This window comes from Aquila chrysaetos, chromosome 20 (assembly GCF_900496995.4).
Source record: "Aquila chrysaetos chrysaetos chromosome 20, bAquChr1.4, whole genome shotgun sequence".
Classification (NCBI taxonomy): domain Eukaryota; kingdom Metazoa; phylum Chordata; class Aves; order Accipitriformes; family Accipitridae; genus Aquila; species Aquila chrysaetos.
This window is the reverse complement of record NC_044023.1, coordinates 13,616,933-13,633,241: the sequence shown is the minus strand read 5'-3', so window position 1 is coordinate 13,633,241 and position 16,309 is coordinate 13,616,933. Positions and strand designations below refer to the sequence as shown.

Sequence of the window (16,309 nt, the reverse complement as noted above, 5' to 3'; positions counted from 1 at the left end):
TGGGAGGGTGACCCTGGTAATTAAGTGCAAAGACTCAGTGGCACAGCACTGCTGAGGTCAGGCATCAGAGGTGAATTATTCTGTGTCATGTCTCTAAGGGGCCTCCTGAAAAGATGCAGTGTGTTGCTGCCTGCAGCAGTTGGTCTGTGGAAACAATTTGCGACTTCCTAAGTCATCTGTGGGGTCAGCAGAAATGTTGGCTAGAGAAGGTGCTCAGAGAGTTGGTAAACTCCCAAATGTCCAGCTATTGAGAGCAGCCTTTAGCCCTCAGGTATTGACTTAGTAATGGGGCTTTCTTCTATAAATCCAGAGTTTCCCTGTAGGTTCCTGGAAGGCACCTTTGAGCTCCCCTGGCACCATGGTAAGAAGCAGTTGAGAACTGCTTCTGCCATTGTCTGAATTCCCATACAGAGAGGGAAGAATATTTTGCCTGCTTCAACTGCTAAAAAGCACTGAGAGAGGCTCAGCTCAGTAGAAAAGGCCAGCCAAAGTGCTATTCCCGGTGTGATTTGGGTCTGAAAGTCAGATGAAAGGGAGTAATAACGTATCCATCAGGCAGAGTCCTCAGCAAGTGTCCTTCTCCCATAAGAGTGTGGGGGTGAGCAGGGCTGGGCAAGGAAGGCAGCGAGACCCGTGTGCCGTCACGAACCCTTTCCAAGGTCCTTCCGCCCAAAGAGAGTGGGAAGAGTCCACATTTCTCTGCGTGACCCTCCCTGACTTGGGAAGTGTGCTGCGAGGAGATGGAGAAGAGCAAGAGGTGTGTCGGGGGCAGAGTGTTATGGGTGCACGATCACTAACGTGTGTGGCTCAGACCTAAAACTGCTGCCACGGAGGGGCAAAGTACATCCCATTACCACTGATGCCTCTCTGGCTCAGAGATGCAAGTCGGGGTCTGGGCGGTCAGAGGATGGTTTGTGGAATCAGGGCCGGACAAACGACAGTCCTAATTTTTGTTGAACGCAGAGAAAAATCGTACCTATGGAAGTTCTGCAGTTTACCATTTTGAGGCAGTACTGGGCTATGCAATTCTGCATTTACCCCTGCTTGAAAAGACAAATTAATATGACTAAGCTTTGTGATGACTTAGTGGTAAACCTCTGCTGTTGTTCTCTCCCAGGCATTCAAAAGTCCAGAAAATTATTCATTTGGAAATCTGAGTTTTGGTGACTGCATGTGAGAAAATGTCAGAATAGTAAGCTGAATAAAAGAACAGGTAGCGCTGTGTCTTCTCCGCTAGTATCTCAAATGGCTATTCCTTGGGTAGATTTATTACACTGTCTCTAATATATCGTATATATATTTCACCCTACTGTGCTGCCTGTATTTGACAGGGGGTAACCTGGGGACTACGAATGGTGTCTTGTCACCATGTGACCCACAGGCTTTGGTTTTTCATGTCCGCTTAGTCACCAGAGCTGGCTGGACAAAGGGACCTCTTTTCTTTTAGGTGCACCAAATCCACCTTGTCATGCTGGCTTTGAGTCCTTGTTACAGGTCCCTCAAACTCCTTTTATCCCACAAAGTAGGCTCTTTTCAACATCGCTGGTCCACCCAGGTGTGTTGGGTCCCACCAAGAGTCCAACCCACACAGACCCTCGGGTACCACGGCTGGGAAGAAACCTCTGCTGTCTCCCGCAGCACGAACTCCTGGTGAGGGTTTGCATGGGGCTGGCTTCTCGTGGGGACCCAGAGCGGTCCTGCCAAGAGCGAGGCATCTGTCTTACTTTCCCCTAAATTCCCTGGTAATTCTGCCCAAAATAAGCTTCGTGTTTTCTGTTACTCAATAACCCCTGCCGAGAACCAGCTATATCCTGGGATGCTGCCTGGGGCTGCCTGCTGTCCTCTGCTGTATGCAACAGTTTATGAAAACAAAATCTCTCTAGCAGTTTTGAAGGTGTGGCCCTGAACTGCCCCAAGGCTGCTCCATCCCCAGCAAAAATCTCCAGGATGATCCATCATCCCACTTCTACAAGTAAGAGGTGGGACTTGGGATACATCAGGCGTTTTGTTTGGGGAGCTGATGTTCAACAGGTGGCTTGTGTGTCCCTGGCATGGTGGCTTCACTCTCAGGTCTGCAGGACATTGTCGATGGTTTCTGCAGACACAAAAAGTTCTTTTGCAGAAAAGTTTCTTTAGTAGGACTTGGGCTGCCAGGGCCATTACCAGCACATAGCCCCAGGGCACGAGCGCTGGTGCTGGGTTTCTAGTGAACTGGTCCCATAAAATGGAAGGCTTTTATCTCCTTTGCTCTGGTAAGCTCTGGATTAGCTTTCTGGTGAAGTGCAAGCATGCACCCATATGTGCTAAGGAATAATGTTACTTTGCAAATTAGTATGTTAATGTAGTACCAGATTCCCAGCCCTTGACAGCAGGAGACTGGCGATAGGTTTATAAACATCAATGAATGATTTTATTCATCTGGACAAGATAACGAGACAAAACAGCCCCGCGCTGGAAGTATTGGAAAGGGTCTGTGTCCCCCCTAGCTCTGCCTCTGCCTTCCTCCCCGCAAAACCCCTTCCCTCTCCCTCTGCCACTACATAAAGCACGACTCCATTTCACAGTAATCATAAATTAATTTCGAGCCAGCAGCCCCTCACAGAGCCAGGCAGAGGTGCGGAGGGAGAAGCGGCACAGAGCCATGTGAGCGGAGCGCTGGAGGCTGCGGTCGGGGAAGATGTTTGCTGTTTCGCTCAAGTGCCGGCTTGGGGTGGTGAGACGGAGGAATAAAGGTACGGTGAGAGCAGAGTGGCTTGCTCCTGCCTGCGAGAGGGACTTGGAGGGGACTCACTTGAACGTTTACTTTTCCTTAGCTGGGCAGGAGGAAAAAACCTACATGGTCTGTCATTGATTTTCACCCTTGATGTGCGTTGGCGGGGGGGGAGTAGGATTATTTTACTTTCTTGCATGTGGTATATTTTTCAGTGGTTGGATTTTTTTTTTCCCGTTGACTCTCTGGATTTTTATTCTATCCATCTGCCAAAGTTATTATTGAATTAAAGTAGATTTAGGTGTGCCTCAGAGTCTCACAAGGTTTCCCTCCTCCCATGTGGGAGCTGTTACTTTGCGGGGAGAGGCACTTGGGTGTTTGCCGGACTCCACCAGGCTGTTTGGAGTCCTGATGTCTGCCCCTCCCCACGCTCCTTCCAGGAAGGGAGTGGGTTGAAAGGATGGGAAACCTGGGAGGATAACGGGGAGAAAATCAACTTTGAGAAGGTTTGAGGAGCAGTAATATTTTAAGTATATCTCAGAGTAATCTGAGACAGGACAGAGCTTCTGTTCTTACAATCCTGCAGCGTTGCATGCGATGAGACATAAAGTTTTTTGATGCCGGACTGTGATCCCGTGACGCCAGTTTAGTTGTGTGAGTGTTAGATGGTCTCTGACCTTCTGTGGTGGAGGTTGCTGTGGCTGCAGAGCTCTCGGCTCACAGGGCGCCCTGCAGCCTGGGCTCAGTCCATCCCCGTTGCCTTTGATTTCTGAAAGGTTTGCATTTTAATGGGGCCTGGAGCCATTGCTAACTGCTGGGAGCTCTGCTCTTGTGTGCAAGCCCTTGCTGCCGGCGGCCCTCCTGCAGTAGATCAAAGTCTTTTGGCATAAAGGAAGATGACCTGCATTTTTATAGGGACCTCTAAAGAACAACAGTTTTTAGGAGCTCGGTGTAGCTCAGATGTTATTGATTTCAGGCTTCACTGAATGCATAAACTCAGCTGTTAGCCTCACTTAAGGGGAGAGAGATTTATTTGCTGGTGCAGGGATTTGTGTGTTGACACATGGGAACTCTGTCAGGATACTGGCAGGTGTGAGACTTTGGTAGCAAAGGCAAGGGCCTGAATGCAATGCATATATTTCTGAGGTGGACTAGACCTTGAGCCGGGGGTGCAGTTCCTGTGCGTTACTTGCCTAGTAAGTAAAAAAGTATTTGCTCAGATCAAGGTTGCAGTTCTATGGGACAGCCCTGAGTACAGAGCAGGAGCCTGAGGACTGCTACACTTGACATCGATTATTGGGGTACTAAGAGAGCAAAGGAGCACGTGGGTCATGATTGCCTCGCCGCGCTCCTTCCTCTGGTGGGTGCGCAGGCAGCGTCGGGGACGCAAGAGGCATCAGCAAGACGGTCTCTGTGCTCTTTGCTGCACGCAAGGACACGTTCACCCCGGGGTTACCGTCCTGCTGTGGCAGCCTCGGAGCTGAGCTTGTGTCAGATGTATGAATTTGTATTTGGCATCATTTGCCTTTGACAGTTTAAGTTTTATGCTGGCGCTTCTTTGTTTCTTCTCCCTGGTTTGGAGGCTTCATGGGCTTCTCTCTGAACTGGAAGGAGTTTCATATTCGCAATCAGGGTGGTATAAGTAGGATTTCCACCTCCTAGAGTGACGCCTGGAAGTGCTTGGATCAAACACAGCCCTGGGGTCCTTTTTAGTGGGGAGATGCTGCGAGAAGATTTGGTGTCCTGTTAGTTTTTCCAGTTCTTTTTCCCCGGCATGCTTTTTTGCTCAAGCATCCTAAAGGAACTGGCAATAGTGTTGTAACATGAGGAATTTTTTTCTTATGCAGTTTTCTAGGGAAGTTAGGAAAGACTGTTTTGACACAGGGAGAGCAAGTGCATTTGTGCCTGCAAGACACTGTGAAAATGCAGCCTGAGATTGTAATGAAGGTTACAAGAATGTTATCCCTGTACTACCTGATAAAGTTTCAGTGGCTTTGGTTGAAATATTTAGAATTGACTTAAATCACCTGCATTTCTTAGGGACAGATTTAAATGAGAGAATCACTAATCCAATGCTAAATTGTACTGCTTTGATCAAGGATTAAACTGAGCTGGAACTGGCTTTTGGGACTAGAGATTTGAAATGAACAGCCAGAGAGACGTTGTTACTTGTCTTCTATATTTTGGGACAGCTGATGTTTAAAGTACATCCCCAAGAGACTGAGCAAAAATAAATAATGCCTAGGCACTGTTGCTACCAGAATGAGCTCATCATGACTGGGCAGAAATTAAGGATGGGAGCTGGTATGAATTATGCTAGCAAGTAACAAACTCAGCTGCATTTCCCATCTGTAAATGCTCAAAAACTAACTATCTATCTATTCCATCCTAGGAGATGGTCAGGCCTGGTAAAAACATTTGTTATTTCGCACTAAAAATCCCACCATCTTTGCTTCAAAGAGAGAAGGGAAGACCTAGCGAAGGGGTCTGCAGAGGGATGTGTGAAGGAGAGTGGCCCAGCCCAGGTATCTGTCCTCTGCTCCAGGCATTTATGTGACCCTGTGTCCCAAAACCGTGTGCTCTGCCTGGGTCTGCGGCTGGATGCTTGCTAGGCGAGATACCCCTTCTGCTCAAAGTTGATTGTAACTTAATTGTAAGGTAAGGTGTTCAAATTTCAGCTATGGTGGCTGCTAGTAGTTTTATGTAGTTTTAAATTTCAACATCCTCATGGAAATGACGGTTGATCTCCCCGTACTAATTGCTACTCTCTGCTTCATAACAGACCCTTCCCACAGGCTGGCACTTCTTAGGCAAGCTTTCCTCCAACTCCCTGCTTTCTGCTGCATTTTCTTTTCCTTCCCTCAAACTCCGGCTGCTCCTCCCCAGCTAATCCCCTCACTTCAGAGAGAAATTCTTGCTGTCGGTCCTCTTGGATTCCTGCTCTCCTTTTCTTGCGGAGCCCTTGAGCTTTTCCTGGCATGGGGAACATTCCCAGTTAATCCGGCAGGCATTCATACGGCTGGCCGGGGGCAGGCAGCGCTTCCCTGTCCGCAGCTCAGCAGCCGCCTTTGGCCAACATTGGCTCATACAGCTCTAGGGCTCCTCACTCTTCTTCAAGGTCCCTTCATCCTTTGCGGAAGGTGCTATTGAAAACCCCAAGGAACAAACAGTCACTTGTCCAATACAATAATTATTTCCTCAGTATTAGTGCTTTTTTCCATTGGAAAAGCTAAAAGACATTAGCAAATGCTGTGCATGTCACGTAGCAAATGTCTGTTTGAAGGGTTGTTGCCCCCCACGCCTGTGTTACTGCCATGCATCCCACTGCCACGATTTCTATATGGCCATGCCTGATGTTCAGCTGAGGTCAGATTGGACTGTTTGGAGAGGTGGTTGGCTTCCCTGCTAGCGCGCAATTACTGCAGCAAATCAACTGTATTTTATAAATAAGTAAACAGAAGTGGTGGAGATCCTAAATCATTAACCAGATACATGTGTCAGCCTGAAAAGTAGCAAATGTGGCAATTTAAAGGTGCCCTCGCTGTTTCTTCTGCTTTCCAAAGCCTGCAGCTCAAGGGAGGGGGTGCTCTGTAAGAGCTGGTGAGACCAGGAGCTGCCTGAGCCACCAGCAGCACGCACCGAGGGGCCTGGACTCTGCTGCTGAGGCAGAAGAAAAAGCCTGGTTGCTTGGTTTGAGATGCTCAAGCTTAAAACATGTTTATTTTTGTCCACTCTAATTCCTCTTAGTGTGTGGTGTGAATGATGTCAGAGTAATAAAAGTCATTTTGCTGTTCCTTTGTCAAAAGCTGTCATTTGGAACATGTCAGACATCAAAATTTGTAAAAAAAAAAAAAAAAAATGTTCTGCTTTGCTTTTACTCATCTCTGTGTTTTTCAGCCTTTTAAGCTTCACTCAGTCATGTTTACTACCTTTTTTCTTTTTTTTTTTTTTTTGGACTAGATGCTTCCTTTACTTTTTGTTCTTCCTCTCTTGTGTTTGAATGGGAACTGAGAAAATAAGTAAGAAAAAAAACCCACCCCAAAACCCCCAGGAACAAACTAGAAGAATGTGTTCAGAAAAACTGTCAAATAGTGTGAGACTTGCAATAAAATTATCGGTTTTAGCACAGCAGCTTTTATACCGAGATCCAGATTTTCAAAGATACCACATTTGTGCATGTAGGCATCCTGACTTGTCCTTTAGACAGAAGTTACTGTGCCCTGTTCAGCGTAGAAAGAAGTTTGGCTTTATTTCTATGTTTTTGTTGTGAACAGTTTTGTGGAAATCAATCCCAAGAATCAGGAACAGGCTCTTGCGCCATGTCGCCTTGTTTGCTGTACAGCAGTATTGTGTCGTAAAGCATCCTGGCGGGTTTCATAGCAAGGAGCATTTCTGTGACTGGGTTTCTGTCACCAAAAGATTTGCTTGCTGCGGAAAAACAAGAAATTTTTTAGATCTTTTGTTGACAAGGAAAAAAAAAAAAGAAAAAAATGGGTAAGCAGGTAAACTGTTTCCATCCTGTGGTGTGGTGCCAAGTCCAGGGCACCGCACAGTGAAGTGTTGGAGTGAAGAGTTCTATGGAGCATCTATTCCTGGAGGAGGCAGCAGTCGTTATTATTGTATTTACCCCCTGGAGTAGCCAGTAAAATAAAGCAGTTTTTATTTAGCAGGTGGGCAACCAGCATAGAGAGAAGCCAGGCTTCTCCCCAAAATGCAGCCGTGGCATGGAGGTTGAGCCCACGGTCTCAGAAACCTAAGGCTGAGCGCAATGCTATAGCCCTCGCTTGGCCGCTTTTTCTTTAGGACGATCGTTGCCTCCTAGGATTTATCCTCACCCGCATGTTTCATAGCAGAAGTCATCTCGGAGGCTGCTGCAGTGAATATTTATGGGGTTGTTCCTTCTGCAGCAATGAAAGCCGGGCAGTGGTGAGCACAGGAAAACTCCCTAAGCCCAAACCACTGAGCTGGCAATAGCTGTGATTCCTCTTCTGTCGGCTTCAGCCCTTTCCATATCTCATTAATAACTCACGATTGGGCATGTTTTATTTATGTCTCCTAATGAAGCCCATTTTTCAGCCTGATGCTCTAGCATCCCAGGTGACTGTCACCTGCTCTGAGCGCAGCACGGCTCCTTCGGCCCCAGCTCATCCCTCATCTTCCTCTGGGCTCCAGGGGCAGAGAGGATATTGGTCTCATAGGGAGGTAATTGAATGAAAAAGGGCCCTCGCAGCCCAGAGGCAGGTGATAAATCCTTGCAGGGAAGCCAGTGTGCAAGACAGTGTGTCCGAGGTGGCATTAACCCTTCCTGCTGGAAAGGTCCAGCGTGTGCTGGTTTCCTGAGGGCAAATCCTGCCCAGATCCCACGTGTATGCTTTGGTTACAACAGGAATGAAAGCCCACTCTGCATTGCTATGAATACATTAAACAAGTGCAGTTGCTCTGGCCTACACGACAGGCGCACCGTCCCTTTGCGGTGATGCACAGTAAGTCCTAGGCTGTTTCTGGAGTGGTTTGGAAAATTTGGGCTTTGTGGTCCCTAGCTGTAAACTACTGCAAAAAAGGGGTGAATTCCTTGTGGTTCTTGTGCATGTCTATGCATCCTTTCTGTTTTGCATCTAAAACTGTGTGTGGGTTGGTTTGTTTTTTTTTTTTTTTTTTGTTATTAAAGCTAGAAACAGGGGTTGGGGACTCTTCATCCAATATCTTCCATTTATGTTATTGCGATTAACAATTTGTGTGTGCTGGGGGTTTTAATGGGCATTTATTTTCTCTGTAACAACTACCCCAGCTGTCCCTGTTGAGACTCTCAGCAAAAGCCTGGGATGGTGAGAGCAGGTACCGGGGCACGTCAGCGCTAATGCATGCTGGCAGTGCTCGAGAGGGCCCCGGGATGGGAACAGTGAGGGGATGCTGTGGGTCAGCATTGGAGTGGTGCTGGCAGAGCCATAGCAAACTGAAAAATTAGCTTTTTAGACTGACCCGATTCCTCTTTGCATGGTGGGGATAGGGTTTTCCAAGAGGTGGCTGGTATTTAGGTGGCTAAAGGTGTAGGTGGATGCTTACTGGAAAAACAAAAGAAACAAACAAACAAAAACCTAAAGAAAAAAATTATCCAAGCTCCCTAAATATTTTCATTGCCTGAACCTTTTTGATTTCACAGCCTCTTGGCAAGACAAATGGACTTGCGGCCCAAAGAGGCAGGAGGTGTTTTTTCCAGCAAGGCTGTGTGAAGCTGGAGGAGGGGTTTCTGTGCCTTGGACAAGCACATTTCCCACTGTGTTCTCATGACCAGCGGTTTCAAGAATCAGGAGGGAGATTTCGGAACATAGCTAGGAATTAAGACCTCCTTAATTCCAGTAGAAGCTAGGAGCCTAGACAGACTTGGAAATCTGTTCCTTGATGCCCAAGACACTTAAAAACATCCCACCCACATATGCCTGTTTCTTTACACATCTCACTAAATGGGAAAATCCAATTCTTTAGCTCCCCCCGCCCCCTTTATCCCAAGCAAGAACTTTTTGGTTGAACTGCTTGTCTCAAAAACTTTTTTTTTTTTCAACCAAGATGAGTATTTTCACCAGAAACGGCTTTCAAAATCAGAAGAAAGGCAGTTTCTGCTTTCCCCAGGGAATACCCAGATAATGGATTTTTTTGTTGTTGTAAATAAAACTAGTTGTTGGGTTTTTGACTCTCTCTCTAGTGCTTGTGAGCTGGGGGAGTGATCTGCACGTGCTCTTGCTGTGGTGAGTCAATGGCAAGAAACAGCAGCCCCGGTTGGCAAGGGGTGACCTACAGTTCCCACGTGGTGTGGAGAGCCCCTTGCAAAGATAACCTGGCCCTTTGCTGCTGCACGATGAGACTGCCAGACCTGTTATCTGGCTGTAATTGGGAAGCAGAGCGCCTGCTTGGGGGTTGAGAGAAGCCCATTAAGGAGGATGGGGTAAATAAAGAGTAGTGAGCTAATGGCAGAGTGGAGTGATAAGAAGTGCTGGTTGAAGGAGGATTACTGCTATGGGTGATGTACCGTCTCACAGGGTGGCACTGGGAGGACAGACGTACCTCCCTATTCCCACTCCATCACCAGCTTTTGCTATTTAATTAAGAGCCATGTGATGTTCTTGGGGTTTTACCTGCTGGGGTCGTTGAGTGAGGGGAAGCCTCTCCATCTTTTGTGGTAGCAAGGAGGAAATTTGAAAACATGGTTTTTACAGCCCCAAAAGATAAATGGTTGCCTGTCTTATGCGGGCAGATTGTGATTTAATGTTAAGCTAAAGCTGGGAGGGAGGGCAGGAAGACCTGACTCCTTCTGAGCACTGATTTTGACTTTATACTCGTCTTCGTCTCAGCCCTTTCCACCCTTCAGGTCTCTCATAACTCACCTTCAGGAACATCCTCCCTCTGTCCTTGGGCAATGGGTTTTTTATTGATCCTGGATTGTGCACGATTGGCAGTCTTGCAAATTAAAGGCAGAACTTGACGGGAGGACAAGGAGGGCGTAGAGGCCACACTGATGCTGTTGGGACCATTTGCCGTGGCTCCAGTCGATGGGCTCCCTGCAAAGGGATGCACCGCTGCAGCAATGGGCAGCCTGGATGATGGCATCAAGACTTTCAAGAGCAGTCCGGAGGAGTAATTTTAATAGCACTGTCTGTAGCCTGGTCATAAATTTGTTCTTATGCTTCTCTTTTGCTGACTTAGAAATATGAATGGGGCATGGCGTGCGGGAAGTCGTTTGCTGCTGTATTGCCAGGAGGTCTTGAAAGGTGTTGTAGATCCTGTTATCGATCAAGGCTTAAGTGGATGGGTTTGCCCATTGGATGCAGAGCCTTGAACATCACCCTGTGCCCATGTGTCCCCTGGCACAAGGGCATGTCGCGGTGACGCACAGGCAGCCCCTGAGGCTGGGAAGTGCTGCTGATTTGCATCTCCAGTTTGCAAGCTCAGCCAGGTGTTTTTGGAGAATGAAGAAAAATTTCTTTGACTTAGATGATGTTTAATCTGCTTTATCGTATAGAGAAAAATCAGGCCTTGAATTTGGAAAGCTGTAGAAGGTCCACGAGGTCACCACTGGCCAATGTTCAGAGTGTATGAGAAAGAAATGTGAATTCAGATGATAGTGTGGTTTGACAATTACCATTTAACTATTTTTTAAATAAAACCGAGTTTGCCAAAGTTTGGAAGAAGCAGTGAGCTCAGGGTCAATATAAACAATATTTTAAAAATATTATTTCAGAATTAGCATCTTTCTGCTTATAGGTGTGTCTGAAGCTTCTCGGTTTCCATTGTATACATGTCACCAGAGAGGGTTTGGATGTTAAAACTGTAGATCTAAAGTTGTTTTCTGTCTGGTAACTGAGATACTTTCCTCCTGACTCCATTCCTTACACACAGCTATGTGAGATTTTTGCCTGCTTCTTCTGAGTCAGTGAATAACACAAAGCAGCCTGGAAACCAGCATTTAAAACAGGTGAGGAAATACCTTGATCTCCTATTCCCCTGCACCTGTAGAGCTTTTTATCTGTAGCATCTCTTCCCTCGTGTACAGGCATCTGACTTTGCATACTCATGGGTATGTGCCAAATCACACTTCTTCATTTATTTTGGAACTGACAGGGGATCTGGAGTAGGTCTGTCTGGAGGCCAATCTGCTCCTGTGCCCCAGGGCCACGTCAAGGAAATTCATGGAGTTTTTAACTCCATTAGCTTCTCAGTTGCTCTGCTCCCTCAGTGTGGCAGGAAGTACTTTTGTTTTAATTGTGAAAATCCACCCAAATTTGACAGAATTGAATCTAAAATCACCCCATGGGCACCCCCAGTAAATATTGTATAATGCTTTTCTCCCTCCTTGTGAGTCTTAAAATTCAGGGCTCCCACCAGGCTGCTGTGTGCCTCCAGTGTGACATCTGAGGCAACTAGACAAAATTATAACCCCACATCAGTGATTTTTTTTCCTTAACTTCTTTCTGCTATATTTACCTACAAAAATATTTAAAAAAGAAAAAATCCAAAAATCAGGTGCTAGAAAGGCAGGAATTCAAGTTATCTACAGACTGATGTTACTAGTATGAGATGTTTTATATCCTTGCTGGCAGATCTAGGCTTTCTATCCTGTCTCAGTGTAAATACCTGGTAAGGAACTAGGTTTTCATTTCATACTTTGATAGAATTACTTTGAATAGTAATGGATAAAATGAAATGGCTTATTAACTAACAAAATATTTTAACAGTGCATTGCAGAAGAGTAAGAGGACAAAACCAATGTGAAGTGAGGTTTCAGTGTTCTGGCTCTGGTGGAGTCCTGAGATGATAACAAGGCTACGTATTAGCAAGGTATAAAGGTCTGTACTTTAATTTATATTTCTGTAATCTGGCCAAAAAAGGATGTTTTTATGAGTTACACATACAAACAGAGAGCTAAACAACATTGGCTTTTGCTGTAGGCTAAAATTAGGGTCATTTTTCAATTAGTTCCAACAAATCTGGTGGTCACTAGCTGCTCTCCTAATGCAACAGCTAGTGAGCAACCAGAAGTGCTTCTCTAGCTTTCCACTCCCTCCCTGACACATTATGCTGGCTCATTTAGCTCAGGAAAAAGGAGCTATCTGTCTCCTTACAGAGTAGAGTATGATAGGATGGGATCTGGGCAGGATCCCTCCATTCACTTTGGTCTCTGTTGTATGAGCTAGTTGCATCCCACTGTACTCAGGGGAAGGAAAATAGCACCATGTGCCTCATCCTGGGGTCTAAGTTTTTGGGAAAAAAAAAAATTTCCATTGTTTTCTTTTAATAGGGCTCTACAAAAACTTTTCTCTAAATGTGCTGTGTTGTGCATTTGAGGCTCAGTGGGTCCGATGCACTGGAGTTGGGGTTATGTCCTTGCCCAGGCTGGCAGCCTAGTGCTGAACTTTTCTCCTCTTCTTGGTTTCACTTGGATCCTGAGGGTTATTGTAACCTAGTTTTTTGTGAGCAATTTCCTTTTCTCTCTCTCCCTCTTGCTCTTTTTGCTTTACAGAGTATAGCCAGATTAATCGCACAAAGCCATGGAAATAGAATGATAGAATCATTTAGGTTGGAAAAGTCCTTCAAGATCATCAAGTCCAACCATCGACTATGCCCACTAAACCATGCCCTGAAGTGCCTTGTCTATGCGCTTTTTGAATACCTCCAGGGATGGTGACTCAACCGCTTCCCTGGGCAGCCTGTTCCAATGTCTGACAACCCTTTCAGTAAAGAAATTTTTCCTAATATCCAACCTAAACCTCCCCTGCCGCAACTTGAGGCCATTTCCTCAAATCATCAGCAGTGTGTAATTCAGGGCTTGATAACTGATATTGGGAGGGTGCAGGGGAAGGGTTGTGCTCCTTACAAAACTGCCACATGATTTGTCAATCCCCAAGACATCTGTCTGCATTTCCTTTTTTACAATCTATTTCAGGAAGCACAAAACCAAAAGGAAACTAACTGCCTTTTCAAATAAATGGTCTATCTTCACAACCAATACACCCCTTCTCATCCAAGTGCATTGGACTGTAAAGGAACAGTCATGAGATAATATTTTCTCCTCATACACACTCTTTTTTCCACCGAGAAAACATGCCTGAGCAGAAAACAAGTGCTTTGGACATTTGTCCAGAATCTTGCAGCAGTTTGCTTTGTACTGTTGCTATTGCTGTGACTGTGCTGCTTTGGATAGATCAGTATCTGTTGTACTGGGGCCAAACACCAAATAAAAGAATAAAAGTGATTAAGTTGCTGAGATATCTGTGTGTGATCATACTTTTCACCAAGGTACCTCAGCCTAAATGTGAAGTTACCAGAGACTCAGCTTTTTCTATGAGACGATGTAGTCTTTTTTCTGGTGACTGGCATGTAACCAAGAGGAAATATCATCCTTCTTCAGTCAAAGGCTTTGCACGTAACTCTTGGGGTTCTTTTCCCCTTTCCACTTGCTTATATCTTGTTTTGCTTAAAATATGTTTGTATATCTTTAGAAGTTTTGGGAAATTAGGAATGTAACTGATATGTCTGCAAGTGAGGAAGGCAGGGTCTTTCTCCCCATCTAATTTCTTCCCAGGTCTATTGCAACCTGTGTGAGTGGTCCAAGAAATGGAGAAAATTCCCCAAACTTCCTTGGGAGTTTTTTTGGTTAAAAGGGAGAGTCAGAACCCAGAGATCCATGGGATCTATAGAGTTTTGTTGTACCTGCCATTAGAAACTTCTTCCTCAGGACAGAATGAGCTTTTTATCCACAGTCAGACTAAAGAGAAAGAGACATTTCCCTGAGAAATAGGCGATGACTGGGTGGTCAGGACATTCACGTGAGCAGAGAGATCCTAGCTCAGATCCCTGATGTGCCTGATTTAGATCTGGAGCTGGAATTGGCATCTCAGGTTATTTTAGGTTATCAGTTATGATATGTACAGCCTCTGTATCATCACAGGGAAAAAAAAAAAAAAGTTCAGTTTTTGCAAGACAAAAAAGTACTTCCCTGCTCAGATCTGCTGCCAGTGCAACAAGAAATGCACATAGAGATATGAATCCAATAACACAGGTCTCTCATCCTGAAGTAATTCTTTCTCTGCCTGTAAGTGAGGGTTCCAAGGGATCGGTTTATCCACTATCTGTTCAGTGGTCCTAGCTGGAAAATAAAACAGTGGCCAGTTAGTTTACTTACCAGTCACTGTCCCTATGTATTAGCAACATGTGTGGTCTTATATCCCAGAGAAACTGGCAAGGTCTTGTCTTTGACAAAACCATCCCAGATTGGTAAAGCAGGAAGAAAGAACTCCTTTTTGTTTCTATGATACGTAGCTGAACATTCATAAAAATGAGACGTTTTCAGAAAGTAAGGAATTTAAATAGTAATAGTATGCTGTGTTCCTCCTGTAAAGCAAGCATTGCTTCCCTGAGCAGTTAATTTCTTACGCATTATCTTTCTTTGAATCTATTCTTATGTTTTATGATGAACTCCCTTCCTGCCCTGGAAAGAGCTATTGTTTACAGTTTTGTTTTCAAGCAATGATCATAATAACAGATACTAAAATGACTCAAGACATTCAGGTACTAGAGCACCTGCATTTATACATTCCTTTCTGGGAAGAAAACCCCCAAAACGTAGAGAGGGGATAAAACAGACTGATTTGAACAACAAAAAGCGATTCTAACATCCCTCACAGAGTAAATTAAAATGATTATAGTGTTTCTGATATATTTTTCCTGGAAAAGAGTCAAGAGCTGAGCTTTTGTTGAGCAAGTTCAGGCTTTGTCTGTGTGTCTGTCTAGCTAAGGTGGTATCATTTGGTGCAGTGGAGTAGGCTGGTTTCAGGTTGCAAGCAGTACAGGAGATGTGCTGATGGTTAAAACCTCAGTGGCCAGGTCCACCCTGATTTTGGGAACCTCAGGGGGTGAAGTAAATCCCGCGCAGCCCCGACCCTGCAGCATATCCATATTGCTGCTGATAAACGCAGATGGATTAGCTGCAGTCTTGGGCTCACGCTCCCTGTACTGCATAGGGACATACCCAACGAGAGAACAAGAGCTTGGTCCCTTTCCCACATCTAGGCATCAGATGAAGTTCAACCCAAGGACTGAATATCATCAGCTTTTAAGAGCTGTTGAGGGTCCACATGAAGAGAGCTGGAGATGTTACTGGTGGAAAACAAAGTCCACTGCCATATTTGTTTTGCTGTCATGTCACGCAGTCCTGCTTCATGCAGGGTGGGTGTTTTGAGGAGCTGCTTTTTGGGCAGAGCGTATGTGGCTCATGTGTCTGTCTGTGGGGGTAGGAGCCAGGCCCCAGGTGCCCCGGGGAGGAGCACTTGAGTCCAAGAAGATTGAGATGAACAAAACCTGGGAGGTGGCTGGGGACACAAAGTCATCAGGTGGCTGGTGTGAACTTGTGTCATGGCACTGAATTCAAGGACACTGTGACTGCATTGGCCTGGGATTTGCTCCAAGGACCTGTTTTGTCTAGGGGCTTCTTTGCAAACCCTGTGTTGGACACCCATAATTTGGCTTGGGCCTTTTGAAGCCTTAAAGTATCAAGCTGGATCTAAGTAAGGTTGTCCCTCCAATGCTGCCTTTTCCCCAAAGGGAGCTGTGAAATCTCATCGAAGCTGAAGGTCTCCAGAAGTGGCCTTGGATCACAGGAGGAAGTTTGTTTGTGCATGTCCCTGTCATGTCTGGGTTGGAGCCTGGATCCTCTGTGGTCGCCTCTTTGGGGCCTATTTCAGGTCCATGCTGATGTCTTCCCACCACAGCCACAAGGAATGTGACTTAGAGCCGTGGTGCCTGGAGGGAGCCCAGCAGGACCAGTCTGACCAGTGGGTTGGTGTGATGGGACCAGTGGGACAACCTCCATTGCTGGCTTTAGCCATGTTCTTGGGAGTTGTTGGAGTTAGCGAAGCTGGGTTGCCAGAACCCTGCTGCACCCAGAGTATTTGCCAAAAAAACCCCCCTTTATCTGCCACTTCTACTGTAGCTTGGGGTAGCATGATTTTTTCATTTTCCAACAGTTGCACCACTTTTTTTCCCTGCACGTAAGCATCAAATGCTGTTTGCTGAATATTTCACTTGTTCTTATTTGGACTGAAGGTTTCT

The 16,309-nt window shown here is 45.7% G+C and overlaps 1 protein-coding gene across 9 annotated transcripts in view; it reads left to right on the top strand.

The window, feature by feature from the left end:
* The window catches only part of GRIP2 (glutamate receptor interacting protein 2), a 303,102-nt gene that overhangs the window by 163,379 nt on the left and 123,414 nt on the right, over positions 1-16,309 (top strand). The window contains exon 1 of one of the 9 annotated variants that reach the window (XM_029995973.2): positions 2,674-2,732. The exons of the other annotated variants lie outside the window; for them this stretch is intronic. Coding sequence (XP_029851833.1) covers positions 2,678-2,732 — 55 coding nt within the window. The 5' untranslated portion in view covers positions 2,674-2,677. Of the gene's footprint in view, positions 1-2,673; positions 2,733-16,309 lie in introns of those variants that run through there. 9 annotated transcript variants of the gene reach the window in all.